The following is a 15,341-nucleotide window of genomic DNA, read 5'->3' on the forward strand; positions in this document are numbered from 1 at the left end:
GCAGTGTCTGGTTGCGTTACATAAGAGTGTGCTTGCCCTCCATCTCAGGAAGGTGCAAGCCCAAGGCAGCTGGGAACAAGACGGAGGGAGTGACAGGATCCCATCACTGCACTGAGCCACAGGCAGTCGTCTTGCCTCGCAGAGCTCACTCTGTTCTCCGTGAGAGCAGCAGAAATGCTGAGGGTTTCTGACATGCTAGGACAATCCCTGGAGAGATGAGGGCAACGGCAAGAAACCCCAAGCCTCTCAAACTGCCTTCTGCTATGCCAGTTCCTTGGCACTGGCAGTGCAGATGCTGACAGGCCCTTCTGTGTTAGGTGTGGTTTCATCTGACAAAGTTGGACACCTGCACTTGCCCCTGCCCCCACCATTCCCATGACCCCACTGCTGCAGAGCAGGGCTGACTCCTCAGCAACCAGCGGGCAAGGGCCCTGCTCCTCATGGAACGTTCTGCCAGCACCAACCAGAGCTCCAGCCACGGACCTGAGGAAAATCTCCTGGAAAATGAAAAGGGGGTGTGTGCAGCATGAGCAGAGTCTATGGGAAATAGCTTTGATTTTGCTCAGAGAAGTCCCTGCCTAACTTACTGTGTTTTCCTCCTTGAACAGGTCCACATGCCTAGAGAGGGAAAATGTCCAACGGCAGCTCCGTCACCCAGTTCCTCCTCCTGCCATTCACAGACATGCGGGAGCTGCAGCTCTTGCACTTCTGCCTCTTCCTGGGCATCTACCTGGCTGCCCTCCTGGGCAACGGCCTCATCATCACTGCCGTAGCCTGCAACCACCGCCTCCACACCCCCATGTACTTCTTCCTCCTCAACCTCTCCCTCCTCGACCTGGCCTCCATCTCCACCACTCTCCCCAAGGCCATGGCCAATTCCCTGTGGGACACCAGGGCCATTTCCTACCAAGGGTGTGCTGCACAGCTCTTTTTCTTTATCCTCTTGGTTACAGCAGAGTATTCTCTTCTCACTGTCAAGGCTTATGACCGTTACGTGGCCATCTGCAAACCCCTGCACTATGGGACCCTCCTGGGCAGCAGAGCTTGTGTCCACATGGCAGCAGCTGCCTGGGGCACTGGGTTTCTCAATGCTCTCTTGCACACTGCCAATACATTTTCCCTACCCCTCTGCCAAGGCAATGTCCTGGACCAGTTCTTCTGTGAAATCCCCCAGATCCTCAAGCTCTCCTGCTCACATGCCTACCTCAGAGAGGCATGGCTTATTGTGGTTAGTGTCTGTTTATTCTTTGGGTGTTTTGTTTTCATTGTGTTTTCCTACGTGCAGATCTTCAGGGCCGTGCTGAGGATCCCCTCTGAGCAGGGACAGCACAAAGCTTTTTCCACGTGCCTCCCTCACCTGGTCGTGGTCTCCCTTTTCCTCAGCACTGCCATGTTTGCCCACCTGAAGCCCCCCTCCATCTCCTCCCCATCCCTGGACTTAGTGGTGGCAGTGCTGTACACTGTGGTGCCTCCAGCAGTGAACCCCCTCATCTACAGCATGAGGAACCAGGAGCTCAAGGAAGCCCTATGGAAAGTGGCCAAGTGGACGCTGTTTCACCAACAATAACCTGCCTCCCCTTCTTTGCACATTTCCCAGAGTTCATCTTCGGGCAGGATTCTGCTTTTTTCTCGTGTCATAATCCTGATTGTAGATAATTTTCTGGGCTTATACTACTTGTCTTGAGGCTTGATCTTATTGTGTCTGACTCTTGCACAACACTTGTGTCAGATGTGGCATGCCCAATAGCATCTCTTCAATAAAATGGAATCTCCCAGGTGCAGTGCCTGAAGGCTGGGCTCTTCCTCCAAAGTTGTTTCCAAAAAATTTTCTGAGGAATTGGTGTTTTAAAGAGTCTGTTCTTCTTCTGTTCTCAATGTTTTTGGGGTTAAGCTCATGGTACTATTGGATTCCACGGGACCAAATGTTCTGAATCTGAAAGCTTTTGTCTCGGTTTCCAATAGCGGGGGTGATGGTCCATGTGCTCCCCATTATCTCCTCGGGTTACTTCATTTATGACAGGACTGATGGCAAATACCAGATTCCCTGGAAAAGAATTTAGGGGCAGGAGATGGAGAGGAGAGGAGAGGAGAGGAGAGGAGAGGAGAGGAGAGGAGAGGAGAGGAGAGGAGAGGAGAGGAGAGGAGAGGAGAGGAGAGGAGAGGAGAGGAGAGGAGAGGAGAGGAGAGGAGAGGAGAGGGGGACTCCCCACGTGCCCTGGGTTTGCAATGAATGGAGGCTCAGAAGGTGAAACACCCTCAGTGGTAGAGTTCCTGAAAAGCAAAGCACTAAATCATCTTATCCATCAACAAGGACTCTGCAGTGTCATGGGAGTCAGTGGGGACCCAGCAGGCAGAGGGAAGCGAGACTGGAGAGATTCGGGAGCTGCCTGAGGAGGCCCAGGGCCACGACTGTCATGTTGTCCTGGGGAGTGGGGCTGGTGGGAGCAGAGGAGGGGGCAAATTCAGTCAGGATTGGGCATCACCCACAATATGGATTCAGGAGAGCCAGAGAGTGCCTGGCCTCTGTTTCCTCATGCCCTTGGGGCCAGCACCAGCCCTGGGGCTGATGCAGAGCCTGAACCCCCCTCTCTGCCCCCCAGGAGCTGCTGTGCCCTTCAGAGGGGCTGGGGCTGTGGGGTGAGTGCCCAGAGCTCTGCAGCACCCTGCGGTGGGCACTGCCCTGGGGCCAGCCCAGGCTGGGCTGCTCTGCTGGGCTGGGGAGGGGACGGGGCAGGGGAGGTGGGGAGAGCTGGGGAGGGGCTGGGCTGGGCTGGGAAGCACCCGGGAGAGGAAAGCCCCAGTGTAGAGCTAAGCTGTGTGAGTGTGCAGGGTGGGGGCCCCCAGCAGGGTGCTGACAGTGCAGAGTCAGGCATCATGGTGAAGGAAGCAAGGCAACGAAGGTGCAGAAGAGAGGGGCCAGGTCTGTGCCATGTTCCCTGGAGATGCTGGGAAAGCTTCCCTGGGAGAACTCTCCCAGATCAGTCCCACACACCGTCCATTTCCACCTCTGGCCGTACACCCCAGCCCTGAGCAGGGACCTTTGCTGCATGATCACCCCCATCCTCCTCCAGGACTCTGTGATAAGACCCTCTGTCAGGGTCATTCTTGTGCTGGGAAGCCCCATGCTGGATGCAGCAGTCCTGATGTGGACCTGTGGTGTGTTAACCTTGGCCAGAAGCCAGACACCCACGCAGCTGCTCACTCACTCCCTCCTCTGACTCAACAGGAGAAAGAGAAAAAATAAGCCAGCAATCTTATGGGTCAAGATAAAGAAAAGATCAGTTACCAAGTAGTGTAACAGGAAAAGACCTGTTCTGTTCGTGAGGTTCAATTCATTTGTTGCCAATTAAAAAAGGTTTGGATTGTGAAAAGCAATAACAAAAATATTAAAGACCATTCCCCTCACACTTTCCCCCAGGCTCAAACTACTCCATTGTTCCCAATTCATCTACCCACCCCAACTCCAAGAGGAGCAGAGGGGATGGTGAAGAGGGGGTTAACAGTCAGTAGAGAACGTCTGCTGCTCCAGCCTCCTCACACTTCTCCCCTGCTCCAGCTTCCGTCCTCTCCATGGGATCCCACTGTATTTGTTGTCAAGGCTATGTGTTGTTCCTTTCTTTCTCTCTTACTTGTCTCCTGCATACTCACAGAATCATGGAAATGTTGAGTTTGGTAGGGACCTCAAGAGATTCTGTAGTTCAACCCTCCAAGTGAGGCAGGGTCAGCTAGAGCAGGTTGCTGAGCACCTTGTCTAGCTGGGTTGGGAACATCTCCATGGATGGAGACTCCACAACCTCTCTGGGAAACCTATTACAGTGTTGGACCACCCTCACAGTCAAAATGTGCTTTCTTGGGTTCAGATTTCGCATTTCATGTGTTTTTAGATGTGTCCATCGCCCCTTGTCTTGTCACTGGGAACTACTGAGAAGAGCTTGGCTCCCTGGTCTTCATGCCCTCCCATCAGGTATTTATATGCATTAACAAGATCCCTCTGAGCCTTTTCTTCTCCAGACTGAACAGTCCCACATCTCTCAGCATTTCCTCCTATGAAAAATGCTGCAGTCCCTTAAACCAGCTTTATGCCCCTTTGCTGGACTTGCTTTTGTAGGTCAACAACTTTATTGTAGTGAGGAGCCCAGCACTGGACACAGCACTCCAGATGGGGCCTCCCCAGTGCTGAGTGGAAGGGAAGGGTCACCTCCCTCCATCTGCCAGCAAGGCTTTTCCTAATGCAGCCCAGGAGGCTGTTGGCCTTTGCTGCAAGTGTGTATTGCTGGCTTATATTCAGCTGCTTCTCCTCTGGGACGCCAAGGTCCTTCTCTGCAGAGCTGCTATCATCTGGCCAGTCAGCCCCCAACATGATGTCCACAGTGTGGCTGGATCACAGGCTGCCCTCCCCCAGGGACTTTCTCAGCAGCACCTTGTCCTTCCTGCAGATCAGCTCCACCTCTGGCACAGGCCCCACGGTGCTGCAGAGTCACCTGGCACAGCAAAGCCCTCTCCTGCCAGGGCTGCACGGCCCAGGCCTCTTGCTCTCTGCCCTTGGGGACTGCAGCTTTTGCTCTCCGTGGGGGAACCTCATCCATCATTATGGCACCACCTGCCACCCACTCCAGCATGCCTCTGCTGGGAAGCCAAGCCTTGCCACACACGGGCTCCCATCTCTGGGGACCAGGTTTCCATGTGACAAGTCTGCCCTTGGCCCTGGTGCCACATCTGAGGTGCTGCAGCCCAAATGGGCACCAAGCCCACAGCCTGGGGCACAGAGAGCAGGAGCCCTGTGCGGCATGACAGACCTGTGACATCAGTGGAATAAGAGGTGAGGTGGGGAAGGACAGCTCCCATGGCTTTTGTGCTGGATGGAGATTCAGTGTCTTGAGGAGAGACCAACAGGGAAGATGAGAAGTGGGGCATGATCCCAATGGATGTGATCAACAAAATAATGGCTATGTCTCCAACAACCAGCAAAAAGGAAACACAAGCTTTCTTGGGTGTTGTGGGTTTTTGGAGAATTCATATTCCAAATTACAGTCTCATCATAAGCCCTCCCTATCAAGTGACCCAGAAGAAGAACAACCTCAAATGGGGTCCTGAGCAACGACAAGCGTTTGAACAAATTAAATGGGAGAGAGTTCATGCAGTCGCCCTTGGGTGAGCCCAGGCAGGACAAGATGTAAAAAATGTGCTCTACATCGCAGCCAGGGAGAACCTGGAGCCTCAGGCAGAAAGCACCGGGGGAGACTCGAGGTTGACCCCTGGGCTTTTGGAGTCGGGGATACAGAGCATCTGAGGCCCACCACACTCCAACTGAAAAAGAGATATTGGCAGCATATGAAGGGGTTCGAGCTGCTTCAGACGTGGTTGGTACTGAAGCACAGTTCCTCCTGGCACCCCGACAGCCAGTGTTGGGCTGGGTGTTCAAAGGGAGGGTCCCTTCTAGACATCATGCAACTGATGCTACATGGAGTAAGTGGGTCGCACTGATCACACAACGGGCTCAAATAGGAAACCCCAGTCGCCCAGGAATCTTGGAAGTGATCATGGACTGGCCAGAAGGCAAAGATTTTGGAATATCACCAGAGAAGGAGGTGATGTGTGCTGAAGAGGCCCCACTGTACAATAAACTGCCAGAAAATGAGAAGCAATATGCCCTGTTCACTGATGGGTCCTGTCGTCTTGTGGGGAAGCATCAGAGGTGGAAAGCTGCTGTATGGAGTCCTATACAAGAAGTCGCAGAAACTGCTGAAAGAGAAGGGGAATCGAGCCAGTTTGCAGAGGTGAAAGCCATCCAGCTGGCTTTAGATATTGCTGACCAAGAAAAGTGACCAATGCTCCATCTCTATACTGACTCATGGATGGTGGCAAATGCCCTGTGCGGGTGGTTGCAGCGATGGAAGCAGAGCAACTGGCAGCACAGAGGCAAACCCATCTGGGCTGCTGCATTGTGGCAAGATATTGCCGCCCGGGTAGAGGACCTGGCTGTAAAAGTATGTCACGTAGATGCTCACGTACCCAAGAGTCGGGCCACTGAAGAACCTCAAAACAATCAGCAGGTGGATCAGGCTGCTAAGATTGAAGTGGCTCAGGTGGATCTGGACGGGCAACATAAGGGTGAATTATTTCTAGCTGGGTGGGCCCATGACACCTCAGGCCACCAAGGAAGAGATGCAACACATAGATGTGCTCGCGATCGCGGGGTGGACTTAACCATGGACACCATTGCACTGGTTACCCATGAATGCGAAACATGCGCTGCAATCAAGCGAGCCAAGCGGTTCAAGCCTCTCTGGTTTGGAGGACGATGGCTGAAAGATAAATATGGGGAGGTCTGGCAGATTGATGATATCACACTCCCACAAACCCACCAAGGCAAGCGTCATGTGCTTACAACGGTGGAAGGAACCACCAGATGGCTGGAAACATATCCTGTGCCCCATGCCACTGCCCGGAACACTATCCTGGGTCTTGAAAAGCAAATCCTATGGCAACATGGCACCCCAGAAAGAGTTGAGACAGACAATGGGGCTCATTTCTGAAAGAACCTCATAGACCCCTGGGCCAAAGGCATGGCACTGAGTGGGTATATCACATCCCCTATCACGCACCGGCCTCTGAGAAAATCGAACGATACAATGGACTGTTAAAGACTACACTGAGAGCAATGGGTGACGGGACATTCAGACACTGGGATAGACATTTAGCAAAGGCCACCTGGTTAGTCAACACTAGGGGATCTGCCAATCGAGCTGGCCCTGCCCAATCAAAACTTTTACATACTGTAGAAGGGAATAAAGTCCATGTAGTGCACATAAAAAATATGCTGGGGCAGACAGTCTGGGTTACTCCCGCCTCAGGCAAAGGCAAACCCATTGGTGGGATTGCTTTTGCTCAAGGACGTGGGTGCACTTGGTGGGTGATGTGGAAGGATGGGGAATTCTGATGTGTACCTCAGGGGGATTTGATTTGGGGTGAAAATAGCCAATGAACTGAATCGTATGATGTTAATTGCTAAATGATAGTGCATGTCATCACTTCTATGGTGGCTATATGCCATACCAATGGTATTACAGTAAGAATCACCCAGATTAATGAAGAATGAACTTTGATGAAACCAAGCGAAGTGCAGCAGTGATGGAACCAGAACTGACTTCAGCATGCAACAATCCAAGACCACACACCAGCTCTCCTGCCCTGAAAGACTGTTATGACAGATGGAGCCCAAAGTCATGGACTCAAGGAACCCAACGGACATTTTAGAGGCATGGCCCGTAGACCAAGGGAATGATCTCTGTGTGTATATATTAAAAGACAGGAAAAGTGGTGGCAATTAATTGAAATGTATTGGAAAGTATGGGACCTGGGCACGACGTAGATGGTATAGAATAAGGGGTGGATACTGTCCTGGTTTCAGCTGGGATAGAGTTCATTTTCTTCCTAGTAGCTGGCAGAGTGCTGTGTTTTGGATTTAGCCTGAGAATAACGTGACAGCACACTGGTGTTTTAGTTGTTGCTAAGTAGTGTTGGACTCGATGATCCGTGTGGGTCCCTTCCAAGTCAGGACATTCTATGATTCTGTGATTCTAGTGCTTATATTAAGACAAGGACTTTTCAGCTTCCCATACTCTGCCAGCCAGGAGGTGCACAAGTAGCTGGGAGGGAGCACAGCCAGGACAGCTGACCCCAACTGGCCAAAGGGCTATTCCATACCATATGATGTCATGGTCAGGATATAAACTGGAGGGAGTTGGCCAGAGGGCAGTGATCGCTGCTCGGAGACTGGCGGGGCATTGGTCGGTGACTGGTAGGCGGTTGCATCACTTGATTTTCCTGGGTTTTGTTCCCCTCTCTCTCTCTTATTGTTTTCCTTTTCATTACAATTTTTTTTTTTAAATTTAATTTTATTTTATTTCCATGATTAAACCATTCTTATCCCAACTCACGAGTCTTGTTACTTTTGCTCTTCAGATTCTCTCCCTCATCCCACCGGCTGGGGGGAGGCTGAGCGAGCGGCTGTGTGGTGCTTGGTTGCCAGCTGGGGTTAAACCACAACAATCCTGCTGTGTTCCTCTTCCATTAAATGCCAGGGACATTGCAGTCTCCAGTGAGACCCAGGCTTCTACATCCAGGGTCTTCATTTGGATGCTTAGAAAAGACTAGGCCAACTGTGGGTTTCTCATCTCCCACCACGGTGTCACCTTTACTGGCCCCTCCTCTGGCCCTCGCTCACAAGGGCTCACCCAACTTGTCACTTGCCCCACAGAGGAGCTCCATACATGCAGTTAATTTCTTCACTTTGAGGGAGCCCCACTCCTGATCCTTCCAGCCTGTCTCTCCTGAAAAGCCTGTACCCATCCATTGCAGCACCCCAAGCCGTGTGACTTGTCCCATCATGCCTTGGCAGTCACTCCACTGATGTCAAAAAGCACAGGCTCCAGCTCATCCTGGCTGTGCCCCTGGCTGAGGGCATGAGTGCACATTTGGGCTGTAGCTCCTCAGCTGTGGCTCCAGGCAAAACTCTGACTTGTCTTACGGAAACCTGGTACCCAGCGTCCGAGAAGCCCTGTTTGCAAAGGCTTTGCTTCAGAGCAGAGACGTTCCAGAGTGGACATCAGATGGAAACATAAAGCTGCAATTGGATGCCACAATAATGAGCAAACCCTGCTGTCCCCAAGGCCAGAGGAAAATGGGGCTGGGAAGTGCAGCCCTGGAAAGAAAGAGGTTTATTTCAGTGGTGTCTCTGCTGCCTCTTAGGGCCTTTGGTGGACGTGAAGGTGATCTCCGTCAATGACAAGGTGCTGCTGTCAGGCCAATGTGAAAACTGTTGGTCCGTTCCTTGATTGTATCATCAAGGGGGTGAGTAAAGGCTGGTGGAGAGACAAAACAGCAGTCTGAGAACATAGGCACACAAGTGGAGACCCCAGTGTGATGTGCCTTGTGCTCCTGGCCTGCCTTACATCTACTGGGTAGAGAAGGGACGGACCTTGCCACACTGCAGTGGTGGCAAAGAGTTTCTTGCACAAAGGCACCTAACCTGTCTGCAAGGCTGTCTGGGGTGTCCGACACACACTCGTTCTGAATGGGGATGGCTTTCCCGTGCTGTACCTGCCAGCCACATGTAGGTACGGGTGAGAGCCTTGGCATCTCACAGAACACTACAGACATCTATTTGGACATGAAATCGAGTAACAGTCTGGAATTTGATTAGGCAATGTGGGGATGAAAACCATCATTACAGGCAATGGAGATCTAGTCAACCCAGCTGATGGAAAAGACAGAGCAAAGCTTAGTTCTCCCTGTGCTACATGACATCATTTGGTCAGATGGCAGCATAGGCTGCCAAGAAAGTAGTAAACAGGGACAAGTGCAGTTGCCTTGCACGTGCCTTGGACAACCCCTGGCACCTCAGGTGTCAGCAGGTATTTCATCTGAACAGCCAAGTCCCGACCTACATCTTCACCAGTGACCACGGGAGCTGAGACAAGGAGCTCACATGCAGGTGCCTATTTAATGCCCACCTGAACTGAAGCAAGAGGAATCCCACCTCCTGTGGGATTGTGGCAGGCATGGGAGGGAGCTGAGTCCCCTTCCAGTGCTTAGCAATAGAAACACAGGATGAGATGCCTCCTCTGAGTCTCAGCCTCCAGCTGAATCCCGTCCCTCATCAGGATTAAAGAAGATCCCTGCCTGTCATTGTCTGGGTGTCCTACTTAATGGTAAGACAAAGGGGCGATTTTTAGACCTAAGCCCATCTCTGGTAGGAGAAAGGACACTGCTGGAAAGAAATCTCTCTCCCCAGCTGAGGGAGGGAACATGAGTGATTCCTTCAGCCTGTTTCACAGCAGGTTCCCCTGGAGCCCCAGGGACACCTGGAGGGAGCTCAAAAAAGAGAGAAAGTGCTGCCTTGGGCTGGGCCTCTGTTGGTCAGGTGGGCCGGGCTTTTGGGACACAGGGAGCTCCTGGCAAGTGGGCAGCCCTGCAGAGAGACAGCTCTGCCCAGGAGCAGCTCCTCTGCGAAGCACAGCAGGGCTGTGGGCACTGCCTGCAGGCACCGAGGGGAGAGGAGTGAGGCAGAGAGAGGGTAAAGGCAGTGTGGGGTGGAAGGAGAGAGCTGAGCTTGTTCGGAGAGAAATCTTCACAGCATCTGACACAGTAAGTCTCTGGCAGCAGCGAGATTCAGATGAGTATCCTGGAGGGCTCTTCCAGAGCTGGCACATCCCATGACTGAGAGGACCTATCAGGATGTCTTTCTTGGCTTCTCTGGCCAAGGAGACTCTGGAGAAGGAGGACAGCATGTCCTCCTTCTCTGGAGAAGGAGGACATGCTCCAGAGCAGGGCTTCCCTGCCGCACCATCTGAAGGAAAGGTCATGATGGCTGCCTTCTCCTGGGGATGGCTGCAAGGGCATGAAGCCGGGTGTGCAGCCAGGGGTGCCCAGGGCCGTCCTTCAGAGCAGGGTCCCTGCACCCCAGGGCGCTGTGTGCCAGGGCAACAGACGCTGCTGCCTGCCAGGGTCAGCACTCAGCCTGCCCGGGGAGCTGCCCACAACGCTGCAGGGAGAAGCTGTGTGTGCAAGCAGTGACCCTGGCAGGGTAAGACCGGGTCCCTCTGTTGAGAGGGTGCTGCATGGGTCAGGGCTGCCTACAGCTCCAGATTACCCCCAGGGAATTTCCAAGGGGACTTTTCAAGAGGAAGGTCAAGATGAGGATTACCTAAAAGGGAAGGAATCTCTGCTTTCTCTTTGCCACTCTTGGTTGGCTGGGTGGGCAGTGGGAGATGGGAATGTATTTCTCTGCTCTGGAGAAGGCACTGAGACCCTGCTTCTCACTGGGACTTGTCTGAGCTTCTCCTGAGCCCCTGCACATACAGAGATGCCCCTGGGCAGTGCCCTGCTGCCAGGAGATGTCTGCAGGGCAGAGCTGAGCACAGAGCGGGTGGGATGGGCTCTGTGAGCACTGGCAGGGAGGAGACTTGGGGACAGAGAAACAGCTCCTGGCAGGGACAGCTCCAGGCAGCAGAGACATGGTCAGGGAGGGAGAGGGAGCTGCTCCCATGAACACCATGGCAGTGGGGATTCAGGCACCTCCCTGCCATCCCCTGCAGCACAGACACCTTCAGGGAGCACCCTCCTGCTCTCCTCTCCCACCCAGCACAGCCTTTGGCCCCAGGGTCATGGGGTTTCAGGCTGTCTTCTTCTTGGCAGCCCAACCCACAGTGAGGAGAAACGCCTGAGTGCCTGTCTGTCTGTCCCTGTCCTTCCTCCCATGGCAGGAGCATTGGGACATTTCTCTGTTTCCCCTCCTGTCCTTGCTGCCTTTGTCCCCACCTTACCTGGGGGCTCCGGGCACTGCAGTGTGTGGGGCTGGCAATGAGCTGACCCTCACCTAAGGACTCCCTGTCTTCAGGACTTTTGACTTTTTCCCTGGGGCTCCTGCTGGGATGCAGGCTGTCCTCCAGAAGGGCACAGCTCTCCCATGGGCTCTCTGTGTCCCATGGAGAAGACAACTCAGTGCTAAGGCCATGGCAATGTGGCTCATCGTCTGTGTGGGCAGCTGCAATGAGCCCTGTGTGTCCATGGCTGGGAGGGGAGAGCTGAGATCCTGCTCACGTACAATGAGATGGTGGGGAGGGGTTTGGAGATCTGCACTTGGGAACTGGATTCCTCTGCTCTCAGAAGTTTCCAGTTTCTTCTCAGGTGAACATCTGGGTGTGATCCTCCTCCAGCTCAAAGAGCTGCAAGGAAAAGGCAGCTGAGACCAGGGCTGATGGACAGACCAGCTCTCCACACCCTGCACTAAGGGACAGTCTCTTTGCCTGTCAGCACCCACACCATTTCACTTGGAGTACAGCAGAAGTGCCAAGGATTTCTGCTTTACAAGCACTTCTCAGTTGTGCTGTGGCAACTAGAACAAGATAAACAAAACAAAATCCCTTCGGCTCTGCTCTGCAGTTGGGTGAAATGGGAGCAACAATGCTGAAAAGCTCATTGATATCAAAAGTGGATTTAATCTGAGATCACCCCATGTTGCTATTACCTATTGCTGTAGGACAGGGCTGACCCCTCCAGAGCGCACAGCAGAGCTCCCTGCTCCACATGGCACCCTCAGCCAGCACCAACCAGAGCTCATGAAAGTCACCTGCCAAAGGTCTCCCTGAAAGGTGCAAGGCAGTCTGGGGTGTTTCCATGAGAACTGGAATAGGCTTTGCTCAGAGAACTCTACCCTAACTTCTCACTGCCTTTACCTCCTTGGGCAGGTCCCCATGCACAGAGGCAGCAAATGTCCAACAGCAGCTCCATCATCGAGTTCCTTCTCCTGGCATTTGCAGACACGCGGGAACTGCAGCTCTTGCACTTCTGCCTCTTCCTGGGCACCTACCTGGCTGCCCTCCTGGGCAACGGCCTCATCATCACCGCCATCGCCTGTGACCACCGCCTCAACACCCCCATGTACTTCTTCCTCCTCAACCTCTCCCTCCTCGACCTGGCCTCCATCTCCACCACTCTCCCCAAGTCCATGGCCAATTCCCTGTGGGACACCAGGTCTATTTCCTATGCAGGATGTGCTGCCCAGCTCTTTCTATTTGTCTTTTTCATTTCAGCAGAGTATTTTCTTCTCACTGTCATGGCCTATGACCGCTACGTGGCCATCTGCAAACCCCTGCACTACGGGACCCTCCTGGGCAGCAGAGCTTGTGTCCACATGGCAGCAGCTGCCTGGGGCAGTGGCTTCTTCTATGCTCTTCTGCACACTGCCAATACATTTTTACTACCCCTCTGCCAAGGCGATGTCCTGGACCAGTTCTTCTGTGAAATCCCCCAGATCCTCAAGCTCTCCTGCTCAGATGCCTACCTCAGGGAAGTGGGGCTTCTTGTGGGTAGTGCCTGTTTAACATTTGGGTGTTTTGTTTTCCTTGTGGTGTCCTATGTGCAGATCTTCAGGGCCGTGCTGAGGATCCCTTCTGAGCAGGGACGGCACAAAGCCTTTTCCACGTGCCTCCCTCACCTGGCCGTGGTCTCCCTGTACGTCAGCACTGGCATATTTTCCCACCTGAAGCCCCCCTCCATCTCCTCCCCAGTTCTAAATCTGGTGGTATCATTTCTCTACACTGTGGTGCCTCCAGCAGTGAACCCCCTCATCTACAGCATGAGGAACAAGGAGCTCAAGGATTCCCTGAAGAAACTTATGACTGGATGTTTTTAAGCAGCAATGAACTGCCCATCTTCTTCTGCAAATCTCATTGCACTCAGAATGTAACTGATTCTAGGCTGAGACTTTCTTTGGTACTTTGGTTTTAGCTTTTCTTAGTTGTAATAATGTTGTCCACAAAAAAGTGCTTGTCTGCATCACACTTCTATTTTGGTATCCACCAGCTTTTTGTGATCCACTGACTGTGTACATGAGGAGCCGTGCTCTCTGTGTGTTTAAACAAAATAAAGGACCCTGCAGCGACTTTTTTCTAAGATTCTTCCCCTGAGACCTTTGTAAAGCTGCAGATGGAGTACCCTGGTGCAGAGGTGGAGAGGAAAAACAGCCCTGGCACAGCAGCACTGCCAGGGAGCACCAGTTCTTGGTCTTTCCCAAGCTGCTCTCTTTCCACTTCCACACTCTCCTTCTCAGCCCTTGTCTTGGTGCACGGTCGGAGTGCTCTGGCGGCTTGGTCACAGTCCTGTGGTGCGGCAGTCCTGTGCCCGCAGGCAGGGACGGGCAATGGGCACCTCTGTGACAGAGCTGGCTTCCATAACAGCTTTTTAGATTAGCTATTAGGAAAAATGTCTTCATGGAGAAAGTGGTTAGGCATTGGAACAGACTGCCCAGGGAAGTGGTACAATCACAGTCCCTGGAAGTATTCAAAAAATGTGTGCATGTGGTGCTTAGGGACATGGCTTAGAGGTGGACCAGGCAGTTAGGTTAACAGGTTGGACTCAATGATCTCAGAGGTCCTTTCCAACTTTAACGATTCTATGATTCTATGAGAAAGGATCTTCTCCGGGCAGTGCCTGAAGGCTTAGGTCTTCTTTCAAAGTGGCTCTAGAGAACATGCCCAGAGAAGTGCCCAGGAGAGGAAAACCCTTGTGAGCAGCTCAAGTGTGTGAGTGTGCAGCTCTGGGGCACACAGCAGTGTCATGGACGCTCATGGGAGAATTCAGTCCTTGGCACCCAAGAATGTCTCCTCGCACAGCCAGGCCTCCTGGGAGAGACGTGAAGGACCAGCGGAGCAGGGTCTGGTCTGTGCCCGTGTGCGCTGGACACCCCATCCAAAGCACACACCATACGGGCTGCTGTGAAGAAAATTAACCCTCTCCCAGCCACAGCCAGTACACCGAAGCTCCCCTCCCACGGCATTCCTGGTACCAGTTCCGTCTCACTCCCTGCCCAGTGCAGACCAACCGCCTGCAATACAAATGGGGTCACCAAAGGAGCTCCTCCCGAGCCGTGCACAAGCAGTCAAAGAGCCAAGAGGTGCCTCAGGGAGGTCCTCCCCTCACACATCTTGATGTGCTTCCTCAGCCCGTGTTTTTTGGATCCATGAATAGTGAATGGTGAAACATGGTCATCCCCTGAAGGATGGTATGGAAATCTTGAGCGCTCCTTAACTTAATAAATACCGCTTGTTGTTGTTATGCTAACAAATCTAAACCAATTGAGTACGGTGTAAATATCATTCGAGAACATGCCCATACCTGACACCAAATAGCTCAAGAGCAATCTCTGCTCAGGGGTCTGTCAGCTGACTGGTCATGGCTGTGCTCTTAGGTACCACATCTCAGAGCCTGGGCACAGCACAGTTTAAGGATATTTGCTGTGAAGAAAGGGTAAACTGCTGAGCCCAGATAGCCAGGTAAAAATCCTGAGAAGAGACCTGAGCAGGATGCCCTCAGGAGAAGGAGAATAAAAAGGAACCTGTGCTTGGCAAACGCAGGGGCACATCTGGACCCCAGAAGGTCATGTTTGAACAACCAGACTGCCCATGCAGAACAACACTGGGTGACTGAGAATACTTGCAAGGAACTGAACGTGATCGGAGAGGACTAAAGTGTGTGTGTGCGCTATTGGATGATTAAGCTTAGCTGTATAGAAACCTTTCAAGCTGTATATGAGCTCTTGAAAAATCCCGATGGATACCTTCCTTCCCTATGGAGAGCTGGTCTCACGATCATGAAAGAAACCTTTTGCAGTTCTACCCTTGTGTCCCTTTCCTCCTCAGCTGACAAACTTCCCAACTTGCTTTTGCGACAGTGCCCCAGTTTAGCTGGGGCACCTCATGTGCGTGAATAAATATTGACCCTTGTAATTCTAGACTTTGCGTCCTAGCCTCTCTCCTCAGTGTGCACGTGGGAGTTGG

At 52.7% G+C, this 15,341-nt stretch overlaps 2 protein-coding genes across 2 annotated transcripts; both read left to right on the top strand.

Moving 5' to 3' along the window:
- Positions 1 to 631: 631 nt before the first annotated feature.
- Positions 632 to 1,567, top strand: LOC309603174 (olfactory receptor 14A16-like; the record flags this gene model as incomplete). The annotated part of the gene is made up of 1 exon (XM_082338087.1): positions 632 to 1,567. The coding sequence occupies one exon, from the start codon at positions 632 to 634 to the stop codon at positions 1,565 to 1,567; it is 936 nt and encodes a 311-aa protein (XP_082194213.1).
- A 10,707-nt stretch (positions 1,568 to 12,274) lies between these two features.
- LOC309603245 (olfactory receptor 14C36-like) lies at positions 12,275 to 13,198 on the top strand (the record flags this gene model as incomplete). The annotated part of the gene is made up of 1 exon (XM_082338133.1): positions 12,275 to 13,198. The coding sequence occupies one exon, from the start codon at positions 12,275 to 12,277 to the stop codon at positions 13,196 to 13,198; it is 924 nt and encodes a 307-aa protein (XP_082194259.1).
- Positions 13,199 to 15,341: the final 2,143 nt, after the last annotated feature.

The sequence above is a fragment of the Platalea leucorodia genome (genome assembly GCF_965183815.1).
Source record: "Platalea leucorodia genome assembly, contig: HAP1_HAP1_SCAFFOLD_24, whole genome shotgun sequence".
In the NCBI taxonomy this organism is placed as follows: Eukaryota; Metazoa; Chordata; class Aves; order Pelecaniformes; family Threskiornithidae; genus Platalea; species Platalea leucorodia.